The sequence below is a fragment of the Lagopus leucura genome, unplaced genomic scaffold (assembly GCF_019238085.1).
Source record: "Lagopus leucura isolate 7727_CA_CO unplaced genomic scaffold, USGS_WTPT01 Super-Scaffold_73, whole genome shotgun sequence".
NCBI classification, from domain to species: Eukaryota; Metazoa; Chordata; class Aves; order Galliformes; family Phasianidae; genus Lagopus; species Lagopus leucura.
Window position 1 is genome coordinate 69,090,009 of NW_024962252.1, and position 21,864 is coordinate 69,111,872.

Sequence of the window (21,864 nt, forward strand, 5' to 3'; positions counted from 1 at the left end):
TAGATGTCAGCAGAAAGATGCTCATTTCAGGAAATGATTTTTGTAGCTCACAGTGCTGCAGAGAGCACAATTTGTGTATGGTGGTGCTACCCCAGAGGCCACCTCAACTACAGCTGCATCAAATCAGAATGCCCATGTGCAACACAGTTACAATTCCTAGCAAAGACAGGATCCTAACATACCTCCTTTGATGATATATATGTATCTTTTATCATACAATCTCAAATGCAAAGGAAGTGGGTACTCCTCTGGTCTTTTTGAAGGGTATTACTCCTCCAAAAAGATAATGTGTGAGTACAGCAAATAGAAGCAAATTGCAGTCTTGACTTTGAGCGTAAGCAACCAAATTCAGTAACCTGCAGTTTCCAAACTGTAGATGAAGAAAGGGTCCAAAAACAGTCTCAATCTCTGTAAGGTCCTAAGAGCAGAGCACTTCCTGTCAGCTAGGATCACCTAGCCTGATTGACTTGTAGAGGAGCTGCCCCATGGGTTCCCTGGAGAGTAGCCAATTAGTATTAATTCTTCCATTGCACTTGTCTTTGATGCTGTCCCAGCCCATGCTGTGCCCAGCTGCTCCCCCTAGTAATGCTGGGCTGCCTGAAAGCCCCACGTTGGACTCTCTGTGCATCCTGGGGATGAGCAGGTTCCTGTACCCTAGGGACTGCTGGTCAGAGAGAGGCTTAGGGAACCATTTTGCTCTCTCTAAATGAACAATTTGTTTTTAAATTTTAAATTCAGGGAGAGAAATTCATCCTCATCTTTGAGGTAGACAAATGTAACTTCATGCTGCTGAGTGGTTGTGAGCTGTCTCTTGCTACACGTCTGCCTGTTTGTGCTGGCTGTTTTCCCTCTTCCCTCAAGATCAGGAACCAGGATAGAGGAGTGGATTGTGCCAGGAAGCCTCTAGGGAGAAACCAGCCTAGCACCTGGACTAGATCCACAGAAGGAAGTAGTAGAGCCAAAGCTTTGCAGCAACTGAGGAAGTCAGAGGCTTTTTGACCTAATTGTGAGAGGGAGGGGGAACTCATTGGATATGGAAAAGAGGAAAAAAGAAGTAGAGAAGAGCAAGAAATCAAAGAAGCAAATGCTGGAAACCATCTACAAATATAACTGAATCAGCAGGCTGTTTACACCACTGCTGCAAGTTACAAACTGGACAGGACCCTGCTTGTTCAAAACATGAAGTAGGTTCAGCTGTGTCAGAGCAGATCTTGCATATAGGGTGACCTTCTCCCTAGTCTTACTGATAGTGCAGAGGAACTCTTCTAGAAGTTGAACTGATAGTTTGGAGTCCAGTTGCTTGTATTCTGGGTAGTATATTGTTTCTCATGTTTCCATCGTCAGCTTCATAGCTGTTTGTTTGCAGTGCTTTTTGTCTGCTTGCAGCAGAGGGCTTCAACATTCTCTCACTGTAATATATACCAGGATGGTATTTGGAGTTAGGGACTGAGAGATGCAGCAAGTAGCTGTTGTGGAAGGGGAAGCATGTTTTCGGGCATCTGGGTCTGGTAGGGGAGAAGATGAGAGCAAGGGACAGAGAAAGCTTTTTTACTCTGAGGACAGACAGGTAGTGGAACAAGCTGCCCAGGGAGGTTACGTAGTCTCTATCTGTGGATGTTTTTAAGATTGAAAAGTACAAAGCCCTGAGCACCCCAGTCTGATTGCAGAGCTGACCCTGCGTTGAACAGGGGTTGGACAAGGGACCTCGTGAACTCCCTTCCAACCTGAATTGTGACACGATCTTATAATCTGTGGAGCCATTTGTCAGATCCTTCTAATTAAATATGGGTTGTTGTCATGGATGAGTCCCTTCTGAGAGGAGTAGAGAGCCTGATATGCTGACCAATCCTGACCCATGGGGAGATCTGCTGCCTTTTGCTCTCCTTCACACAGCTAATGCCTTACTGCTTGTCTGGCAACAATTATTAAGACAGTATCAGCTGCTGATCTCAGGGTGTCATTTATGACTGGATTTGTTGCCCCTGAAATCAACACTGGCAAAACTTGTCAATAGTAAGGAGAAGGACTGAGGCGTTTAGTTTCAGGGCAAGCTTGGCTGGGAATGCTGGAGGCCAGCCAGGGCTGGGGCTGGAAAGGGGAAGCTGTGATTTTTTTTTTAAGTTCTGTAACATACTGTTACCATTGTGTAAGTGTCTCAATAGTAAAGCATCAACTGTGATTGTGCCCAATACCTCCAAGAGATATTGGGTAGGTCATATAATCACTCCCTAGCTGAACTTTCCATCTATAAAGCCAGAGTAATTACGGAGGACACGGAATACCTATTTTATCTACCTGAACTGTCAACTTTTTGTATCACTAACTCTGATGTTTGTGCAATGTCTGTTACTGTGATGTTCTGATCAGAATCAGTGCCTACAAACCTCTCTGCCATATCACAAAGTTCTCAGCCTTCAGGCCTTTTGTTTCAGACTGTACACTCGGGTCACAACTTTTAAACAGGTCAGTGTGCAGCAAGTATGTTTGTTTTCATTGAACACAGCTCTGTTTCATAGTGCCTCATGCTGTGATAGGCTTGATTGTAAAAGTAACTGTTGAAACATTTGGTCTTACTGTTGGAGGAGTTTTGGGCAACATCAGTATGAGATATGGGAACTAGTGATTTAAAAGCTAAAGAAAGATGTAAGTTGAAACAAAGCAGATTCTCCTGTTTAACTCATCTAGAATCGTGGGGCTATTATTTGGCTTAATATAGTTCTGGAAGCCAAGAAAATGTTATTCATCATGCTTAAAAGATTGATCACAGCATTTATATCCTGAGGCCTGAATCCTGAAGTCCTTATTCAGACAGAACTCCCTTTGATTTCAAAGGGAGTTCTGTCTGACGAAGAGCTTCAGAAATAGTGATGTACTGGCTCACAAGGCACTGTAAAACCCTTTTAGTCTCTGTAAAAGAAGTCTCATCTGTGGAAGATCTAACAGATATACGATCAGCATGCAAGTTGTATCACTGAAATGACCATAAAACCATGGGAGTGGGTAGTTAATTCTTGTCTGTATTAATGTAAACAAAATTCAGCAAGTCAGGAGACAGAACTTTCCCATGTTTTTCAGACTACAAAAGGTCAAATGGAGGGATGCTACTGCTACTGGAGGCTTAAAGTTACTTTTTCCTGCCATTATTTTGGAAACACTGCAGCCGTAAGAACACACACATATTGTTTCTGTGACTTCATATATTAAAGAATTTCTTTTATTCTAGACAGTGATTATTCCTTTCAGAAACTGTTTTAGAACAGGCCCTCCTGTTCGAAATACCTGCCCTAACGGTAGCATGAAAGGAGGCAATATGAAATAAGGTTCACAGAATCACAGAAACACCAAGGTTGGAAAAGGCCTAAAGATCATCCAGTCCAACCATCCACCTATCACCAATAGTTCTCACTAAAAGTTCTTAAATTCTAAAAATTCTTTCAAGCTGAGGAAAGGCTTGTATTATTTCCTGCCAAAAGCAGTCTCTTTCCTGTCAAGGTAGCAGTATCCTTCAGTGCCGAATGAGCCCTAAGCTTCATGCTAAGGTTTGTAGCCATAACTTCCCCTAGAGACCAGCCTTGTGATTAACATAACTTGAGTGGAGTTCTCAGGCTCCCAGAGATACAATCTTAGAATGGACCTGCAGCATTTAAAGCTGTCTGAGGTCTCTGACGTTTGCAAGTTGCCCAAGTTTTATGCATTACAGTAGTTTAAGTTTTACAGAGATGGAATACTAAGGATGTGGTAGAATCCAGGTGGAAGCTAGTAGCAAAGGCTGAATTTTAGCTTCATTTTAATTTATAGAAGCACGCTGAAGAAAAAAATCATCGGTTTCTGTTTGCGCAATGAAGCTGCACTTAATGTTGCAGAGACGAAACTGAGAAACCCAGTTATTGCCTTGAGAAGCAATGTCATTTTCAGTGCCTCCCTTCCCCCCCTCCAACTGAGAGTTGCACTAAAATTCAGCTCAAATTTGATTGAAAGTTGAGAACCTATCTCCAGTTCTTTAGGCTTCATCAAACTCTCAGAGTTTAAGCTAGATGCAGTGTTTTACTGTCAACTGATGAGACTGTCAGGGAAAAACTACCTGACAAAGTTTTATGACTGGTGGGAAGATGAACACTAAAAATAGAGAGCTTTGCCTCCTCCAGAGGGAGGGAGGGAAGGAGAGAGGGAGAAAGGGAAGGAGAGAGAGAGAGCAAGCTGTCCTGCTCCACCAGTCAGAGGACATTGCAAGACGTAGCTGCTCAAGATAGCTTTCATTTGATTTACAAAGGCTGTCTTGATTCTGAGGTTTAGTTGTTTGAATGCAGTTTGTTTTTATTGAGAATTTCCTCTGGTACATCCTCATCTAGAGGCAGAATGCATTGCTACTCTCTTCCTCCTTTTCTATTACAGAAGCACTATGAAGCTCAGATTGGGAGTAGCTTCATGACAGTGTGTGCTCTAACAACAATTGGTATCTGATTTAAGAACACATAAAATGCAAGGTAGAGTAGGGTGTTGATAAAACCACGTACATACTCTTTTTCTGTAGTTCTATCATTTTATTTAATTGTAGTTGCTTACAATTTCTATAAACAAGTTATGAGTTTCCTCTGTTGCTCCTTTACCTAGACAAGTTTGTTTTTGATGTGACACATAGTACATATACTGATAGCATCTACAAAAACGTGCTGAAAACAGATATAAGGAACTGTTCATAGCACATAACCATTGCTTTTACACCAAGTGAAGGCTGAGGTTCTTCCTCTTCATTTCCTACTGGCAACATTTGTGTTTTCACAGGACTCTTCTGGTCCATCTGGGTAGAACTGAGACCATAAAGAAAGGGGACATGCGGAAATGTGTTTTTTTTTTCCTCACATAAATGACTGAAACATTGCTGTTTCTTATATAAATAACTTTTATTTTTCTTTATTAAAATTTGTATTTATCTTTTATTAAAAATTTATTTTTCTTTGTACCTTCTCAAACAAGAAGAGATACGCTGCCTTCTGGCAAAGTATTGTATCATAAAGTTGCAATTTCTCGATCTCCTCTAGTAGTTCTCTCTGAAGAAGCAAAGGCTTTACAGCTATAGAGTCACAATGGGGAAATGATGAATAATAATTCTGGACATTTTGAGAAAAATGTAGAAGTTGGAAAAAGATCTACGGTGGATATGTTGAACCTTTACTTCTTTTACATGCAGAGTTTACTCCCAGCAGAGCTGTTATCAATCACAGTTTACAAAGAGATGAGCTCAGGAAAAATATTTAAATTCAGAGAACAAGTTCTTCATACACAAATCAAGATGGGGAGTAATGTCCAATTAAGTGGCAAGAACTTGTAGAAAAAGATCTGTGCAAAATGGGAAGAACCAACATCTACGTTCAAAGTCAGGCATGCAGAGAAACAGTGCCTTCCTGGCCTACTGTTGCATCCTTTTAGAGATGAGTAGCCATGGAAATGTCAGTAAAAGGAATGAGTCTGTAAGGAAATTCAGATAAGAGGGGAAAAATGTTAACTGGAGAACTCTTCAGGGGCGAAAATATATGTATTACTCAGTCCACAGACATTTATTGTACAAACAATTTTTTATTTTATTTTACAAAATATGTTGTCACTGACATCTATGAGAAACTATCTGGGTTAAAGAATTTGTAATATCTCTTACAGTGTTGCCATGTTTTTTGTTTTTGGTTTTAGAACTTACAGTCAAACTTGCACTCAGTTCTCATTTAGATAAGAAAAAAGAAATAATCTGCCTTCCTCACTTCTGGTAATAGCTTACAAAATAGTAAGAACAATCTGAAAGCTAGCACTGGAGGGCTACAGTGTGCCTTTCCAATCACAGTTAATGTGTGTCATATTGACATTTGTTGGAAGCCAAATTCTTATTTCTGCTATTCAAACATGATTCACATTTCCATAATCAGTGAGGTGTATGAGGTATATAATCAGAAAAGGCAGATGAACAGTGATGGGGAAAAGACAGGTGTCTACACACACTCACATACAGCTTGCCTGGCCTTTTGAACAGCTGGCAGAGAACCAGATCTATGAATCAGCCAATGAATGTATATCAAGAAGCATGAGAAGAAACAATGCATTCATCACTGCTAAAATTTAACTTTGTAACTTACCTTTCGGCAATGAAAATTCATAACAAGGATAATAAAAAGGGCAACAGAGGAACATTCTTCTCCTTTCTTTATTGGAATAAGTTGCTGTTTGTCCAGCACTTATGTGCACCGAGCTGAGACCATTGACTTCACTTTCCTTTTGTTATGCTAGATATAGACCATAAGGTAGAAAGTTGTGCACTAAAAGTCTGTTCTGTTGATGAAATTTTCAAGCCTTACAATAGTTGTTTCAAACAACAGATAAGATTCTGTTTGCATGACATTTTTCAGGTAGCAGGTGGATTAAATGACTTTGTTCAGAAATGGCCATCGTTGATCGCAGCTGATCAAGGAAAGCAGATTTCTGGAGACAAATTCTCTACCAGAGGCACAACAGGGCAGTATGGTTAACCTGCCAACTTTCATGATATTGTGTACATCTCTCTCTCCACTGCCATGAAAACCTCAGCTTTTGGTACTTCTGTTTCTTTGTCTTTGCCTATCCTGATTGCTGTGATGTTCCAGACCCATGCAATTAGCAAACTTGCAATGCCAAACTGGTGTCTCAGCATATCTGATCTGTATCACACTGGTTCAATTCAAAGGACATTGTTATTTCCTATACTGAAAGAGCAAGGAGCAAGCTGTGCCTTCTTCAGCAGGTACTTGTTTGGGTCAAAAGCTCACATGCATGCACATACCTTTGACTGCCATCTTCCTCCTGGACAAAATGCCACACTCTGCAGGAGTTCTGGTGGCGTCAACAGCATACTTTGGATGCCTGCTAATTACAAAAGTCTGTAGAGCCGCCACGCACTGCTACATACATAGATTAGAAATAGTTTCCACTTTTACAGAACAGTCCTTCAATTACTCATTAATTGGGGCTTTGTGTTCCACTTTCTTGGTAAGGTCTGTGTTTGCTAATCCAGGGGTCAAAGAAAGTTACTTCCTTGTAAGCAGAGTTCCTTAGGACAGATCCTTCATATTTATTCCTCTTACTGACATTTTTAAGACCCTAAAAAGAAAATGAGTCTGAAAGATGCCCTTTCTTGCTACAGATGTGATGTCAAAGTGCACCTGCAAACAAGTGGTATTAAAATGTCATGTCCTGGTCCTAGCTTTTTGGCAATTATCATGAATTAGAAAACGAAGACCTATTTAAAAGAAAGCAACTACATACCTGCTTGGTGATGGCATTCAGAAGAATTTTTCAGAAGACTTCTGTTCCAGAAAAAAAAAAAAACAAAAAAACTTTGTGATTGTGATGTGTGCAAGTGATCCTCATTTGTGAAGACAAGAGTGGTAAGGCTCTTGAGTTTTAAGGATTGCTGTTAACACTATTCCACGTAACCAAAGCTCAGAGAGAATATGTCTGAGAGAGAACTGTCTTGAATATATAGAGTTTTGAGTGTGCTTAGTTGACTTCTATTATGTGCCCATTAAAAAAACATCTCTTTGGCCCATTTGTGCAAAGGAGTGTGAGTGGACCATTATTCAAGATTGGTTTACAGAATCATCATCTGTAGTGCTTAAAATTAAGAGATGTGTAAAATAATGACTGTACTTATCTGTAATGATTTTTTGTTTCACTTCTGAAAGTTTTAATATCTCCTTAGTGAATCTGAATATGACTGTAGTGCCTAATTAATCCCAGTTTTGTTTCATTAGTATGCTGTAGACAAAAAAAGAGAATTAGGTGTCTAGGCAGGTGTGCACTCCTTAATAGTAAACAGTTCAACTTAGGAGAAGAAATATGTCTTTTTATTTCAGCACTGAAAATGGTAAATACAGAAACACACAAGGAAACACACACACCTTTTGCCAGGTTTCTGAATGCCATCAGGACCTTCCCTTGGAGAAGCCTACAAGCTTGTAGCCTTCATTCCATTGCGATTGTACGTTGTTATTTGTGTGGCAATTAGTAGTTCTGAAGTTGCCATATGGGCCTGGCTGCCCATCCTTTTCCAGATTGAATCAAACAGCAGGACAGTTTCAATGTTAGTAATTTTGGCAATACTTCTTCCAGGCCCTCTGGAGCCTTCTTCATTCTTTTTAGCAATGAAAATATTTTCTTTCTGATAACTACATCATCTTGAAGCCCAAATACAGTGAAGGTTCCCTGAACAAAACATCCTTGCATATATTCCTTCCCAGAGATCCTTACATCTACTATCAAAATCACTCTGAGAGGCAGAATGCAGCTTTTCCTAGAAAAACAACAACAACAGCAACAACAACAAAAAACCAGAAACGTTACGCTCTTCCTTTTTCTGATTAAAAGCTTGTTATGCTCCAGAAATGCTCCATTTCTCCTGACATATTCCACTCACTGGTACTAGTTCATTCATTTATTTGTATGTAAACAGCCTGGAAAGTTGAGAGGCTTACAGCATCTCCTCCACCTAGCAAAGATACAGTTGTCATACACTCACAAGTGAATAACAATGCAGCAAACATCCGCCTCCCACTGGCAACAAGAACATGGATCCATACAAAATCACCTGGGCCTCTGGGACCCAAAGGCATCCTGTCCTCCAGCTGCCTCCCCAGCTCTGCTCTGACACTGCTAGAGAATAATGAAGCCCCAGCTGTTCCCAGCAGTGCACGATGCCCTTCCATGCATGCTCACAGACACAGAATCTTACAGCTCCAGGGCGCAGATTCCAACTCTGCCCAACCAAAAGCCTATTTCAGTTTGCAGTCTCATTATGGAAGTAACTATGTGGACTCATTGGCACGTAAAGCTTCTAAGTAAGCATTACAGTTATGACACCTGGTCCTTACCTAGCAATGTTCATCCTGGAATATTGCTCTGTATTTTCAGAAGAGAACAGCCTTGGGTGTCCCTGCATCATTTTGTACTGAATACCTCACTGACATTCAAAACTTTTTGGTCATTCTCTGGCACTGTGACTTTAGGAATTCCTGCAGCATTAATCACTATCCAGACCCTCACTTTGCCTGTGCTAGGAGGTTTGGACAAAATTATTTGTTTTAAATTGATGTAGTACATCAGTGCAGGTCAGATATTGTGTGATGAAGACAACAATGAGACTTAACATTGGTTAAAATGGCCCATTTGACTAATTGCTTGGGTGAACATTTCTTTAACATGGACAAGTGAAATAACCAAATTAAAATTAAAGAGATTTTAAATACTCTGAAGAACTTTCTATGCATAAAAGACATCCAGATGAGTCAGAAGTGAGATAAATCTCTGGGAAAGAGTGAATAAGGAGCAATGGGGCACTAGGGCAGACTAAGAGGATCTGCATCCTCTTCCACCAGCACAGTTTTTTTTTTTTTTGCCAAGCATTCATCTTTCTACACTGCAGTCATGACTGTTATATTAAATTGATCTTGTCAAACTAATGCAGCTTTATGTCTGAACGTTGCCACCAGCCTAAAACTGGCTCACTCTAGTTGAACTTGCACCTGCTCACACAGAAGTACAAGCTAAATGGACACAGGCTGAAGGACTACAAGGCAGCTTTAAATCAAAATAACCATCCAAGAAGGTCATACTGATTTTATTAAATCAGTTTAAACTTCTATTTATTTTAAATTGATAGAACTTTCACAAGTAGACAAGCCATCTCTAAAGAATGAAAGAACCCATTTCTATTAAACTTGGTAGCACAGTAAAATGTATTCCACCTTGCCAAAGCTTTCCAGCAAGTAGGAAAAATTGCCTGTCAGTTGCTGCCAGCCAGACTCAGAAACCATGTTTGTATTGGTAGCTGCCAAGGTATGGGATTGTTTTCCTTCTGTCATGGTATTTGACAGAATAATTATTGCTCAGAAAAGAGCCACGTCATGAAGGCAGTGAGCAAGGACATGCTGCTGAGCGCAGCTGCTCCTTGCTTGTGCTGCTTCCAGGGACAGAGCACAGCCTGGAGTACAGCCTGAGACTCCCTAAAGCCTGTCCTGACACAGTGCAGCAATGCTTTAGCCAAGCCTGGATATGCAGTCAGGCTGTGGAGCTTGGAGTCATCTACTCCACACTGACTTCTGTGCTCAGTGACAAAACCACTCATCTGTTTTAACCTGAGTGAAGCTCTTTGCAGAGCAAACCAAGCTCACGAGGAGCACCAGCCTCATGGTGTCCCTCTGAGGAACAGGCATGCCTTACTATTATTCTGCACTGAACACTCAGACTTGTGCTCTCAAGTCTAAACATCCCTTGGTGAACAGATAGAAACACTGCAGTCCTCTGGGTCTAGTGATGAATCCTTTTGGACTCTACCAATGAGTAATTTGTGTAGTCAGAGCAGAGGAACATGGAAAAGCTACATGAAAATTCATTGTGGTGGACAAGAAAGGGCAAAGAGAGTGGCTCTGTACCTTTCTTAGCCACTAACTTGCATTCACAGAGATGCCAGCTCTAGCCATGGCTCTGCCTCTTCTGCTGCTAGCAAGATGAAGAGAGTGATGCAGAGACCAGCCTGTGACTTTCAAGGCAATAGGAAACCAGAAGCAGGTAACAAAGAGGTAAAGAGAAACTGCTGGCAGATGAGTCAGTCCACCATCATCCCTTTCCAGTTTCTCTTTAAAGAGTAAAATCAGCATGAAGTGTGGTACAGCAAAGAGAAAAATGAAACATTAAATTTTTTGGAAATCTGCATGCTGTAAGGCTCACTTTTAATCCCAAACTCGGTGGTAAAGGAAATGTATGAAGTGTTTGAAAAAGTATTGAAAAAGAGTTTCAGATGAAAAAGCTCACAGATCTGGTGTGCCTACCGTCAGGAAAGTCTCAGGAACACACTGGGGTGAGACCTTTGTCTTTACTTATCATTTATGTAATTCTCTGTTATTCAAGCGCTGATATATTCACCGCAGTTTTGCTGAGAGGCAGAAAAGAAATACCTGCTGCCTCTTATGCAGTGTTTCTTTTAAGGCATTTACATATTCAGTACTATGACAGGCTAGGGCCTGTGATGCCAGCTCTTTATTGGTCTGTTCTGCTATAAATTATTCCTGCAGCAAGAAAGGATTTAACATAAAGATGTGATGATATAAACACTGCAGTGTTTATTTCCCAGGGCTGCCTGTTCACTTCACTGTGTTATCTCTGCTTACCTTTCTTCCACACCATCTGCACCACTTGCCTGAGTCCCTGGCTCCTAGAGCAAAGGAAGCACATGCAGTATTTTTGTACATGCTTCCCTCCAACAACTACTTTGCCAGTTTTTTAACTTTGGCACATTTTTGTATATATTCCTCCTGGTAATAACATTATTTGTTAATACCATGAATGCCATCTTCTTTCTATCCAAAGAAGATCACTGAGTGATCTTTCAGAAGACACATTTTTCCTTGGCTCCTGAGACAGGAGAGTCTTTGAAGAATGTTTGAAAGGGCTCCTTTACCCCCTGAAATCTCCAGCCAGCCTTTGGCATTTAAGAAAGCACTGCTGGCATTGTGCTAGGGCTGAGTCTAGCAGCTCAGGATGCCACGGACCCCCTCTTCATGGCTCCTCTGGGCAAAGCAGCCAGCAGCCAGCTTCACTGGGGACTTTGGACACAGCCCACGGATGCAGGATGCAGCTACAGCAGTATCTGGGAAGTGACTGCACCAAGCCCAGCACAGCAAGCAGCTGATAGCTGTTCAGAGTGCCTCAGAGGCAACAAGAGTTGAGAAAAGGCTTACATCTTTTTCCTTTTAATACTGCGACTCTGTCTGGTTGTTGTTACTTCAGTACTTTCCTGCACCATTGTTGTTTTGTTTAAAAATTGGTATTGGTAGGGCTTGGTGCTTTGAGAGTCTCAGGTACTCACTGTTGGTTTCATTTTTCAGACATGTCTTTAGTTCGGAGAATGCTGATTGTGTCTGAGTAACAGAAAATGGGATTCTGTCATATTTCAGTATTTGAATTTATGAACTTGACAGAAATTGGCTGCAGACTGCAATGCATCCCACTGCATAGAATGACTGTAAACTTCTCCATGCAGTCCTGCTTTGTGAGTATATGCTTATGCATCCTTTATTACTTATGAAACATATATCAATACTGTATTAATAAGTAGGCATTGATTTTCTACTGAGAACATAAAGATTTATAAAAGTAGGCAGTGCAGCATGGCAGAAACTACGAAAGAGGTTTCCAGAAAATCTATGAAATGCTTTATATTTGAAATACAGAAAAAAAATTCCATTCCAAATAAATCCAAATAGAAAAGTCTTTTGTGAGTAATAAATTTGTTTTCAGTATTGAGCAAAGGCAAGATTTAAGGGCACTTAATTTGCAACAGACTGTGAATCTTGGTCCAAATCTGAACACAAATGGCTTCCTTTTATATTATGGAGAGTTTCAAGGAAGCTCCCAGTGGACCGAGGGAACTACAGGCTAAACACCTGTGCAAGAACCCTGAGGCAAAAGGGCTAAGCTAAGCTAACAGGGAGACGTGCCCCTGTCAGGTAGACAATAAAGTATTCTGGTAGTGTTCAGAGTAAGGAAAAGCATTTAAAGTGTAGTGATGCAGATCTGTCGGTAACAGCAAGAAGTGGAAGTTGTAATAAGGACCATTTAGAGTGTCCTTTATCTGTTACATCTTCCAGAACTAGACACTGTAACAGGGCTCAAGATGTACATGCCTTCCAGTGTCAGAACCTCTTATGCTGACACACGAGGTAAGCCATACAGAGGAAATGCCCAGTCTTAATTCTCCATTGTATCATACTCAACAGTTGTCAAGAGCAAGTAGAAAAACACTCTCCAGCAGTCTGGCATATCCCAGGAGCATATAAAAGAGCATTACGCACAACATCAGAATTACAGCTGCAGTCCCTATGTCTGACATCCTCCCGTACTGCACGAATCCTTAAATCCTGCAGAATACATAAGCTGTGGATATGTGCTGCTGCTGTAAGAAAAGATAAAGGATTCAAAATGTTCTTAGCAGAGCTTTTCACTGAAATGATCCAATAGTTTGACAAGGAAATGGAAACAAGAACTGGAAAGATTTTTAGAAAATAAATGCATTAAACTTGAGAAGTCCTGGTGGTTTTGTTTGCGGACCTCAGTAGTTAGCTATGTCTATTGATTCTTTGTCACTATTACTACAAATGCCTTCAATTCCCTCTGTCCCCCAATGGCCTCCAAGTCATTAATATTCTTCTTTAAGCAAGTATCAGAGATGTCATGCATTTCAAATCTCCCCAAGGAAGCTGTTTAAAATTTTAAATAAGACCTGATACTGAGACTTATTAGCACCAAACTTGGAAACAAATTTTCTGGGCAGGCGGTGATGACTCTTCAAGTTACAGTTACTGTCACCTTTTGAATCCTGAGATTTATTATAAATGTGAGTATCTCAAAGAATTTATTTGATGCAACCAACATTTCCAGCTCTCATAAACTGCTGTTTATTGATAGAACTGGGCTTGTGCCAGAACCTCAGATTTGAGTGATGAAGCTGAACTTCTGGGTTATGTTCAGTTGCACCCACACAGTGTGATATACGCAGACAAAGTCCAAAGAAAAGCAGCAGTTGTAGCACAACACAGCAAATGTTGCTGTATGATGGAGAAACCGGAAATTTGCATACTAGCTGAAAAACAGGTTATTATTAGAGCTTGTAATGTATAGCTTGAGATCAGAATCCATACTCATTGCTTTGAAACTGGCTTTTGTCTGAACCTCTCAAGCAATGAATATATCCAGGGCTTTTGCTTCTGTTCGCCTACCTATAAATGTCTGAACAACCACATTTTTTTCAGTTTTGCATCTAGAATCAAGAACAAACACCCCTAGGTGGAGAACAAATGTAAAATTGTTTGCATAGTCCTTCTCCATTAACCCACCACAATATCTTCTGCAGCGACTGCTCCTGAATTTTTAAAATAAATGGCGTTGTATCAGCCTGCACCTGGGATCACACAGCTGCTAAATCACCCAGCTGAAGCTCAGCTTCCTGAATGAGAACAGATGTACCAAGGGAGGGCTCCTATGTGGGACGAGTACTGGAGACTGCAGCAGAAGAGAGAAGTTTGGGCACCACCAGAGATGGTGGACATCACCTCTGAGGGCTGTTCTGAGCTGCTGGGCTGTCTGATGCTAAGGTGCGAAACCTGACTGCACAAGGAGCCGTAAGAGGAAACCTCATGAACTTCAACACGGGGGAGCTCAAAGAAAGGGAGAAAGCACTGCACATCAGCCCTCTCCAGAGCAGGCATTAACTCAGAGAATGGGCGCTTGGTAGAGTTTCTTGCTGGAGTGATACTCAGGCTAGCACAAAATAACAAGAACTGCAGAGCTTTTAGCAGCAAAACATCTTCAGTTGGAGAATTTGGTGCATCTCTGCTCCCAGAAGTTCGCACACTTCAATAGAAGCCTTTTGTAACTGACTCAAACAACCACGAGCGCTGATAGCAGCCAGCAGGAAGCTGCCACGGCGGAGCCCGCCTCGGCCGCGCGCCGCCAACAGCCGCCCAACCGTCCTCGCGGCCGCGCTGCCGCTCGCCGCCAGCAGAGGGCGCCCGCCGTCCGCAAAAGGATGCGCCAGCCCCGCCCGACCTGCCGCCGCCCCAAAGCGCCCGCGCTGGGCTGCGGGGGAGCGGCCCCTCCGCCCCGCAGTGCCGTGTCCCCCGCCTCCGGCAGCCGCTACCGCCCGACAGGGACTGAGGAAAAGCGGACGCCGGGCCCGTGCAGGGCTCCGCCGCTCTCAAAGTTGTCTGCTCGCGGCTGCCCCGTGCCTCAGTGCGGGCACCGGCGCCTGGTGGGCGCGCTGCTGCCGAGGTGCGAGCTGTGACAGCGGCTGCTTGGTAGGAACAGGTCTGCTGAGAAACAAAGCAACCTGCCTGTTCGCCGCCAGAATCGCTGAGCGTGGAAAAGCAGAAGTTAGGCGCCCACGGGGCATCACACACCGCTCGGCGCGTCGAGCAGCGCGTTGGCATCCCGGTCACGTCTGCCTACGGAACGGAGCGCGGGGCAGAGCGGTGCGCGGCGGGAGCCTTTGTGTGCCAGGTGTTTGGGCACGTAGGTGGGTGCACAGGGCGCAGCTGATGCAGCCCGGCTACCTGGTGTCGGCCGAAATGAAGGCTTTCTTGTCAGGAATGGCTGCTCTGCTATCGGAGCAACAGCCTGGTGAAGTTAAAGCACAGCACGGCATCGCGCTGCCGGCAGGAATGTCTCAGTGGTCCAAGATGCTCTGGGTCCCCGTGGCCCACACAGCCCCGACACAGTGGGGGTACAATGAGGTAACGAGGGGAGAGCGGGAAGGTTGATGCAACCCCTGTCCGTGCTGCCCTCCTAGCTGCATCCTCCTCGCCTTTGCAGTTTGGCTGTATCGGGGGAACTGGCACCCAGCTCCTTACTGCAGCCTTTTCTGAGAACGTCGCCAATTTGATTTGAGGAGGATTTGTCAGGAATGAGCGTGCTATCTGCAGGGCTAGATATCAGAAAGGAGCTGTAACCAGGTGTGCCTAAGCCACAACTGGAAAGCAAAAATCGCGGTTAGAACGGAAAGATCAACGGGAAAACAAGTCTGCGGGTTGTTATTGTTAAGAGATCAATTTACTATGCCCTTGATTGCAAACTTAAATTAATACACGTACAATTACACGCGGAGAAGAGACGCTTGTGACGATCGGAGACGCAGCTCGCTTTTCTCTCCCGATTAGGACCCTTGTGAAGTCATGTCCATTAAAGCCCTGAACGGAGGCAACTAACCAATAACTGCGGTGGAAGCAACAAGGTTCCCCCCAGCCCCGCCTGCCAGCTTCAAGAAAAAGGGGAAAATCGGCGGTGTCAATCAGGAGCACCGCAAAACAGCGGGGCCCTCCCCGCAGCCGGCGTGGCCCCGGGAGCGGGCAGAGCCCCGCGCCGACGGGAGACGGGGGGCCGCGGGGCCGCCAGGCGCGGCCGGGCGGGAGGATATTGGCTGAGAGGGCGCGGAGGCTCCTCCCAGAGCCCGACCGCCGAGATTTTGGGAGGATTTCTTGTAACTCACTTCCAAACCTGACTGAGGGAAACAAGTTGCCGTCGTAGCGGAGGTTACGGCGCGCGTGCACCTCCCTGCAGCCGCCTCGGATGTTTCGCTCGCGGAGAAGGGCTGCTGCCGGAGGGAGCGCTCCCGCTCTGGATGTGGCTGTTTCTGTGAAAGCATCGGCTGGAAGGGACCGGGCAGGAAGACAATGAGGGAAAGCCGGCCGGCCGAGCGCCCCGCTCCCCGGCATTCTCCCGAGGACTGACGGCGTTCGGCGCTGAGCGTTGAGGCGGCCGGCAGCGCCCAGCGCGGGGGCTCGCCGGGACCGACGGTTCCCTTCGGCTGCTGACCGGGGGAGCCCACCCGCGGAGCCACCATGAATTCGGTGGCCGGGAGCAAGGACAGGGTCGCGGTCACGGCGCGGAGCAGAAAATACGGGGTGAGTGCGTGCGATAGGAGCGGGGGGCGCTCGGGTTGCGGGGCGTCCGGGTGCGGGCTGCCCTGACCGCTGCTCCTTCTCCCGCTGCAGGTGACCGAGCCCTGCTCACCCACCAAGCCCGCCGCGCCCTTCTCCCCCGAGAGCTGGTACCGCAAGGCTTACGAGGAGTCCCGCGCCGGGAGTCGCCCGGTCCCGGAGGGAGCCGGCTCGGCGCTCGGCTCCTCCGGCACCCCGTCCCCCGGCTCCGGCACCTCCTCGCCGGGCTCCTTCACGGGCTCCCCTGGGCCAGCCTCGCCCGGCATCGGCACCAGCTCCCCCGGCTCTCTGGGCGGCTCGCCGGGCTTCGGCACCGGCTCTCCGGGTTCCGGTAGCGGCGGCGGCTCCTCACCGGGCTCCGACCGCGGCATCTGGTGCGAGCACTGCAACGCCCGCCTGGCGGAGCTGAAGAGGCAGGCGCTGAAGCTGCTCATCCCCGGGCCCGTCAGCAGCAAGGTGAGCCGGGGGCCGCGCCGGGGGTCCGGGCGCGCCGTGTGCTGCAGCCGCGCCGGCTTGGGGCGGCTTTGGCTGGTACTCGCCTTTGCCGGTGCCTCCGCTGACGTTTTTAGGGTTTGTTTGTGCTGGTTCTTTCTTGGTATTGTTTTTCTTTCTTATTTCTTCCTCTTGCTTCTGTTTCTGGAGGGCTGCTCGGCTTCCGGGGTGTCTGTGACAGCACCTTCTGCTTGCTCCTTGCCTCCCTCTTTCCTTATGGCTGTGGTGGCTTTGCGTTGTGATTTCCCTTGTTCTTGTTTTTGAGCCCGACGAAGAGCAGGAAAGGGTGGCAACGCCACGCGGGAGTCGGTGGTCCCATCCCCTTTTGCTCTCTTTGATCCTACAGCATGACTTTACAAAATGGCCCGAGATTCGGCAGCCAACTTTAGCCGTCAGGTACTGCGATCTCATGTCTGTGCCTTGTGTTTCCATTGAGAGGCCAAGCGTGGCAGAGATCCTCCCGCACTTCCAAGATGAGACACTGAAATGCAGCATGAGCCTGAAGGTCACACAGGAGGCTGTGACAGACCTTTGCATTGAATCCAGGATGTTGTTAGACATCAGGACAACTTGGTGGTGGTGTTCTCTTACAAAGAAGCGCTAGATTTCCTTTTTATCGAAGTAGATCTTAAAAAAAACCTCTGAGCTGTTGTTGAATAATCCAAAGCATGCAAGCACTTCTGAAATCTGGCCTTGGAGCTAAGTGATCACTAGTAGAGGCTGGAAGGACCAGGTTCTCACCAGAGGCCAAAAGCTGGCATACTCTGGAATTCCCTGCTTTTATTTTGTTTTGCATTTTTTTTTTTCTTTTTCTTTCTTGTTTGATTTGCATGTAAAGATTAAGACTAAGGGCCCTCCAAGAGTCCCCAGCAGCCCTTGGCTGACCCCTTGCTACCAAAATAGAGAGCAGTGAGCTCCTCCATAGCAACCTGGTGAGTGTTGTATTGTGAATTGGTCTACAGCTCCCACAATGTAACACAATGCAATTTCGTTTGCCCTGTTGGTTCAGGTACTATCAAACGATAATATTTACTCTTCCACTTCAAAGAGTTCATTAGCAGTTACGATAAGGAGGCATCGTGGAAAAGAGCCGACTGCTCAGAAAAGGTCCCTGCTATTGCTGTTGTGTTGTGCTCTCCATTATTTATTTGTGTGCTATTTGCCAGGGAATTGGTGCCATCTTGAACAAAAGGTAGGTTCTCAAGGGCTGGCTTAACTGAATTATTCATGAAAAGGAAAAGGCGGAACCACAACAGTTAGTATGGTTTAATTGGTTGTTAACACGCAATTGGTTCTCTGGAAAGCAGCTCTGTACCAAAATCTTAAAAAATTTCAAGCTGTGTGATTTGGCAGTTCTTACCAGCTGTGGATATAGATGATAAATTATGGGCTCAGATGTGAGAACCACCAGAATAACAGATTGGAGATGTAAGTCTTGCAAGACACTTTTGCAGTGATAAAGATTTGTGAAGTGTTCTCTTAGTGATAGTCATGGCCTGTCTTAGCCTTCCAGAGATGTTCCCCTCCTGTTCCTGTTGTTAAACGTTCTCAGAGTTTAGCTGATGGTATTTTCCGGGCCAATCTTCATTCACGACAGTACTAATCCATTTTCAGCCTCCCTTACCTTATGCTTTTTCCATTTTCTGACACCTCCTTTCTAAACCTTCCAGTTCTGTAGGGTTGCTAGTTACAAAACTGTTGCTATCTGATGTGTAGGTGTAAAGTTAGGGGGAGGAGAGAGACACAAGTAAGGAGATCTTTGAGGGTTGCAGAGACCCTCTCCCTTGCTCGCTATACTTAACAGTGCTTGCAGGTTCAATCCTGTTCTGGTTCTCCAGTCTTTCTTATGCAGCTCCCTTCTGATTGCTACCTGGCTATGTCTATTTGCAGAAACATTCCTTTCTGTCTTTACAACTCTTATGAACTTTTTGGGCTTGTGAATTCTGCCTTCAGCAAACACAGCTCAAGACAGTGAGGCTTTAGTTTAGGGAACGTAGGATACAAATACTGTGGCTAGGATCGTTGACTTTTTAGGACCAGATATTCAAGTTTGTTGTTGCTGGCCTGCACTTGGGAGCCTTAACCGTATCTGAGGTGACAGTGGGATGTTGGTGAGGGCTCTGCCAGCTCAGCCAGGGCTTGTGCACTGCCTCTGTGGGTGCCAACAGTAACACACAGACGTTTCTCTCTGAGGGTGGAGGATATAAAGCCTCTTATAGGAGTGGGAATGGTCACGTATCTTGGGAAAAATTATTTCTGTTTGGCTTAAGGCTGGCCTTTTCTTCAGGGCGCAGCAAAGTATGTTCTTGATTTCTGCTGCAGAAATAGGTTTTAGGAGTGGGTTTGATCCAACCATTGAGTGGAGTGGAAAAGGAAACTTGTCCTATTCCGGAGTCAGGCTGTTCCCTCCAAACTTGCAAAGCATTTTACAGCTCAAGACTGTGGTGTCCAGCATTATTATCGATTCTGTGTGTCTATCTTTATTATTCCTAATGGAATATTTAACATCAGTCATCTTCTAGTCTGCCAGATCTAGCTGACTTGTATGGCAATTCTTGATGTTGTTGAAGACAGCCTAGAGTCATTAGCATAATAAATATCATCAGTGGCACCTGTTTCACATTTACATTGTATTTAGAATGGCACATAATTTTGGGAACAGTGTATTGCAGAACAAGCAGAATATGAGGGCATCTGAGTTTGTCATAGCAAACATTGGAGTATGCAGTAAGTTTATCTGAATGTGAACTTAGGTTGATGCTTTCTACAGTGTGTTATCGATTAAAGGTTTGTATATATGTCTGCAAAGTGCAACAGTACACTTCAGTGCTGTGTAAACAGACCATGCTTTATGCATGAAGCTACGTACTGAAGCTTTTCATTTCATATGGAAAACCAGCTCTTAACCTGTAGCAAACTGCTGCTGAGTAGCTCATTGTTAGTGCCCAGGTGTGGAGCTTTTCAGTTTTAAATAGAAGCATTTTCTACCAATACAACAGCAGAATGAAAACATTGGTGTGTTGTTGGGCTTTTTTTTTTTGAGAAGAATATGGGAGATTGACAAAAAGATGAGGAATATATGATTATAGCTGTGCTTCTTTATTTTAACTGTTTAAAATGCAACATTCCTTAACAAAGGGGAAAAAAAAAGTTGGAATCTTGTTCCTTTTTCCTCTTCTGTGATACAGTTGTGCCCAACTGATGTGCAGCAATCATCTGCATACAAGGGCTTGTATTATGGGCTTCACGAGATTTAATTCTCATATGAAGTGCGCCTGTGGCGAGTGACAGATACAAGAAGCTGTTGTAGATGCACACTGCAGTCGGTAACTGAAAGAGCCTTAGAAAGTTTGATGACCATTGAGTCTTTTTGTTACAAATTTTTGTATGGTAATAAAAGCTGTCTTAAATTGCTATCTTAAGCTTTTTCTCAAGCTATATTTTCAGAAGAGCGTCCCTCAAAGTTTTAGCATGGAAACTAATGGCATCACACTCTATGCTTATTAGAATTTGAGCAAAAAATTGTTTGCCTTGAATTCAAACTTGTGATATCTTCTTTCTTCATTGGAACACTGACCTTGTGGCTCCAACAAAGAAGTGATCGTAAGTGTGATCAAAAAATAGTTATGTCTATGCATATCAAATTATATCATGTGTAACCAATCAATTGAATACTAAGAATGAGCAGTCCCAAACTGGTGATTATGCTTTGTTAGTGTAAGATTGAAAAAAATCACAGATGCAGACTTTAAAGCAAGAGGTAAATTGGTTGTGTAGATGTGAATATCTGCTTTGGTGTGCTGTGATGGGTTCCAAAAGTAAGGATACTAACGTAAGTGCTAGGTTGATGTTGTTAGGTGATGTATTCTGGACCCTCTCCTAGCTAAAAAGCCTATGCTTTGGGGTATTGGGAGTGGCTGAACTCTGGTTTAGCAGTCTGGCTGTGAATGGGGGAGAAATTGTGTTGAGGGATGCAGGTTGGTCCTTTTTTCCCCACAATTTACTGAAACTCTATCTCATGTTTTCTTGAATGCGTGCTGTTGAATTAGTCTTTTCTGTTTAAGGGCTGTTTGGTAGTCAAAGGTTTGACCAATAATTATTAGTAATGAAGAAAGCCCTGAAGCTGGCCTAATTACTAATGGTTCTTGCTAGCTCATAGCTGCTTCAGAAGCAATCTCAGTAGACTGGACAGTAATGAACCCTTCCTCAAAGCTGAGCAAGTGGCAGAATAACGGAATTTCAGTTCTGTTCAGGCCTTTCATTTGTGAACAAGCACAGCTAGGCTGTATGGTGACTTAATTCACTGTGCAAAAATCTCAGGCACCTAATCATTTCATCCCAACTCATTGCAATGCAGATAGGATTATTGCATTAGAAATGTGATTTTAAATGGCCCGAGGCAGTAATTTGTCAGCATTTGGAAGGATTAACTCCATTAACGTTTAGGCAACAACAACCATTCTTTTGTGTTACATCACAGGTCACAGTACCAATCATTTAGCATAACTCATCTGTGAATCCTTTTTTTTGCAATTGAATGTTTGCTGCTAAGTTGGGAAAACATAGGCTACTTTGTTTGCCCTGGAATTACAGCTGCTTAAGGAGGTCCAGAGGAGACAAAGAGGTATACCTTCACCTCTGAGAAATGAATGTAAACTCTTCTAGAAGCAGCTGGAGGTCACCTGTCTTACTGTCAATGTCTGAAATGATGTAAATGTTTCTTTGCAAATGTCTTAGAGGTGAAGATGCTGTATGTTAAAGACTGTTTTCTAGGGAACTGTTAGCTCTGCAGCTTTCTCTCCGGGCTTTTACAGAGTGCTTTTGAATTTAGGAATGGACTCATGATTGTATCTAGTGAAATGAGACT

At 44.1% G+C, this 21,864-nt stretch overlaps 1 protein-coding gene across 1 annotated transcript in view; it reads left to right on the forward strand.

Moving 5' to 3' along the window:
• The first annotated feature begins 16,406 nt into the window (after positions 1-16,406).
• KIF26B (kinesin family member 26B) overlaps positions 16,407-21,864 on the forward strand; it is a 284,016-nt gene continuing 278,558 nt past the window's right edge. Inside the window, exons 1-2 of the mRNA XM_042892546.1 lie at positions 16,407-16,469; positions 16,560-16,961. Of these exons, the coding sequence (XP_042748480.1) occupies positions 16,407-16,469; positions 16,560-16,961 (465 nt within the window). The remainder of the gene's footprint in view (positions 16,470-16,559; positions 16,962-21,864) is intronic.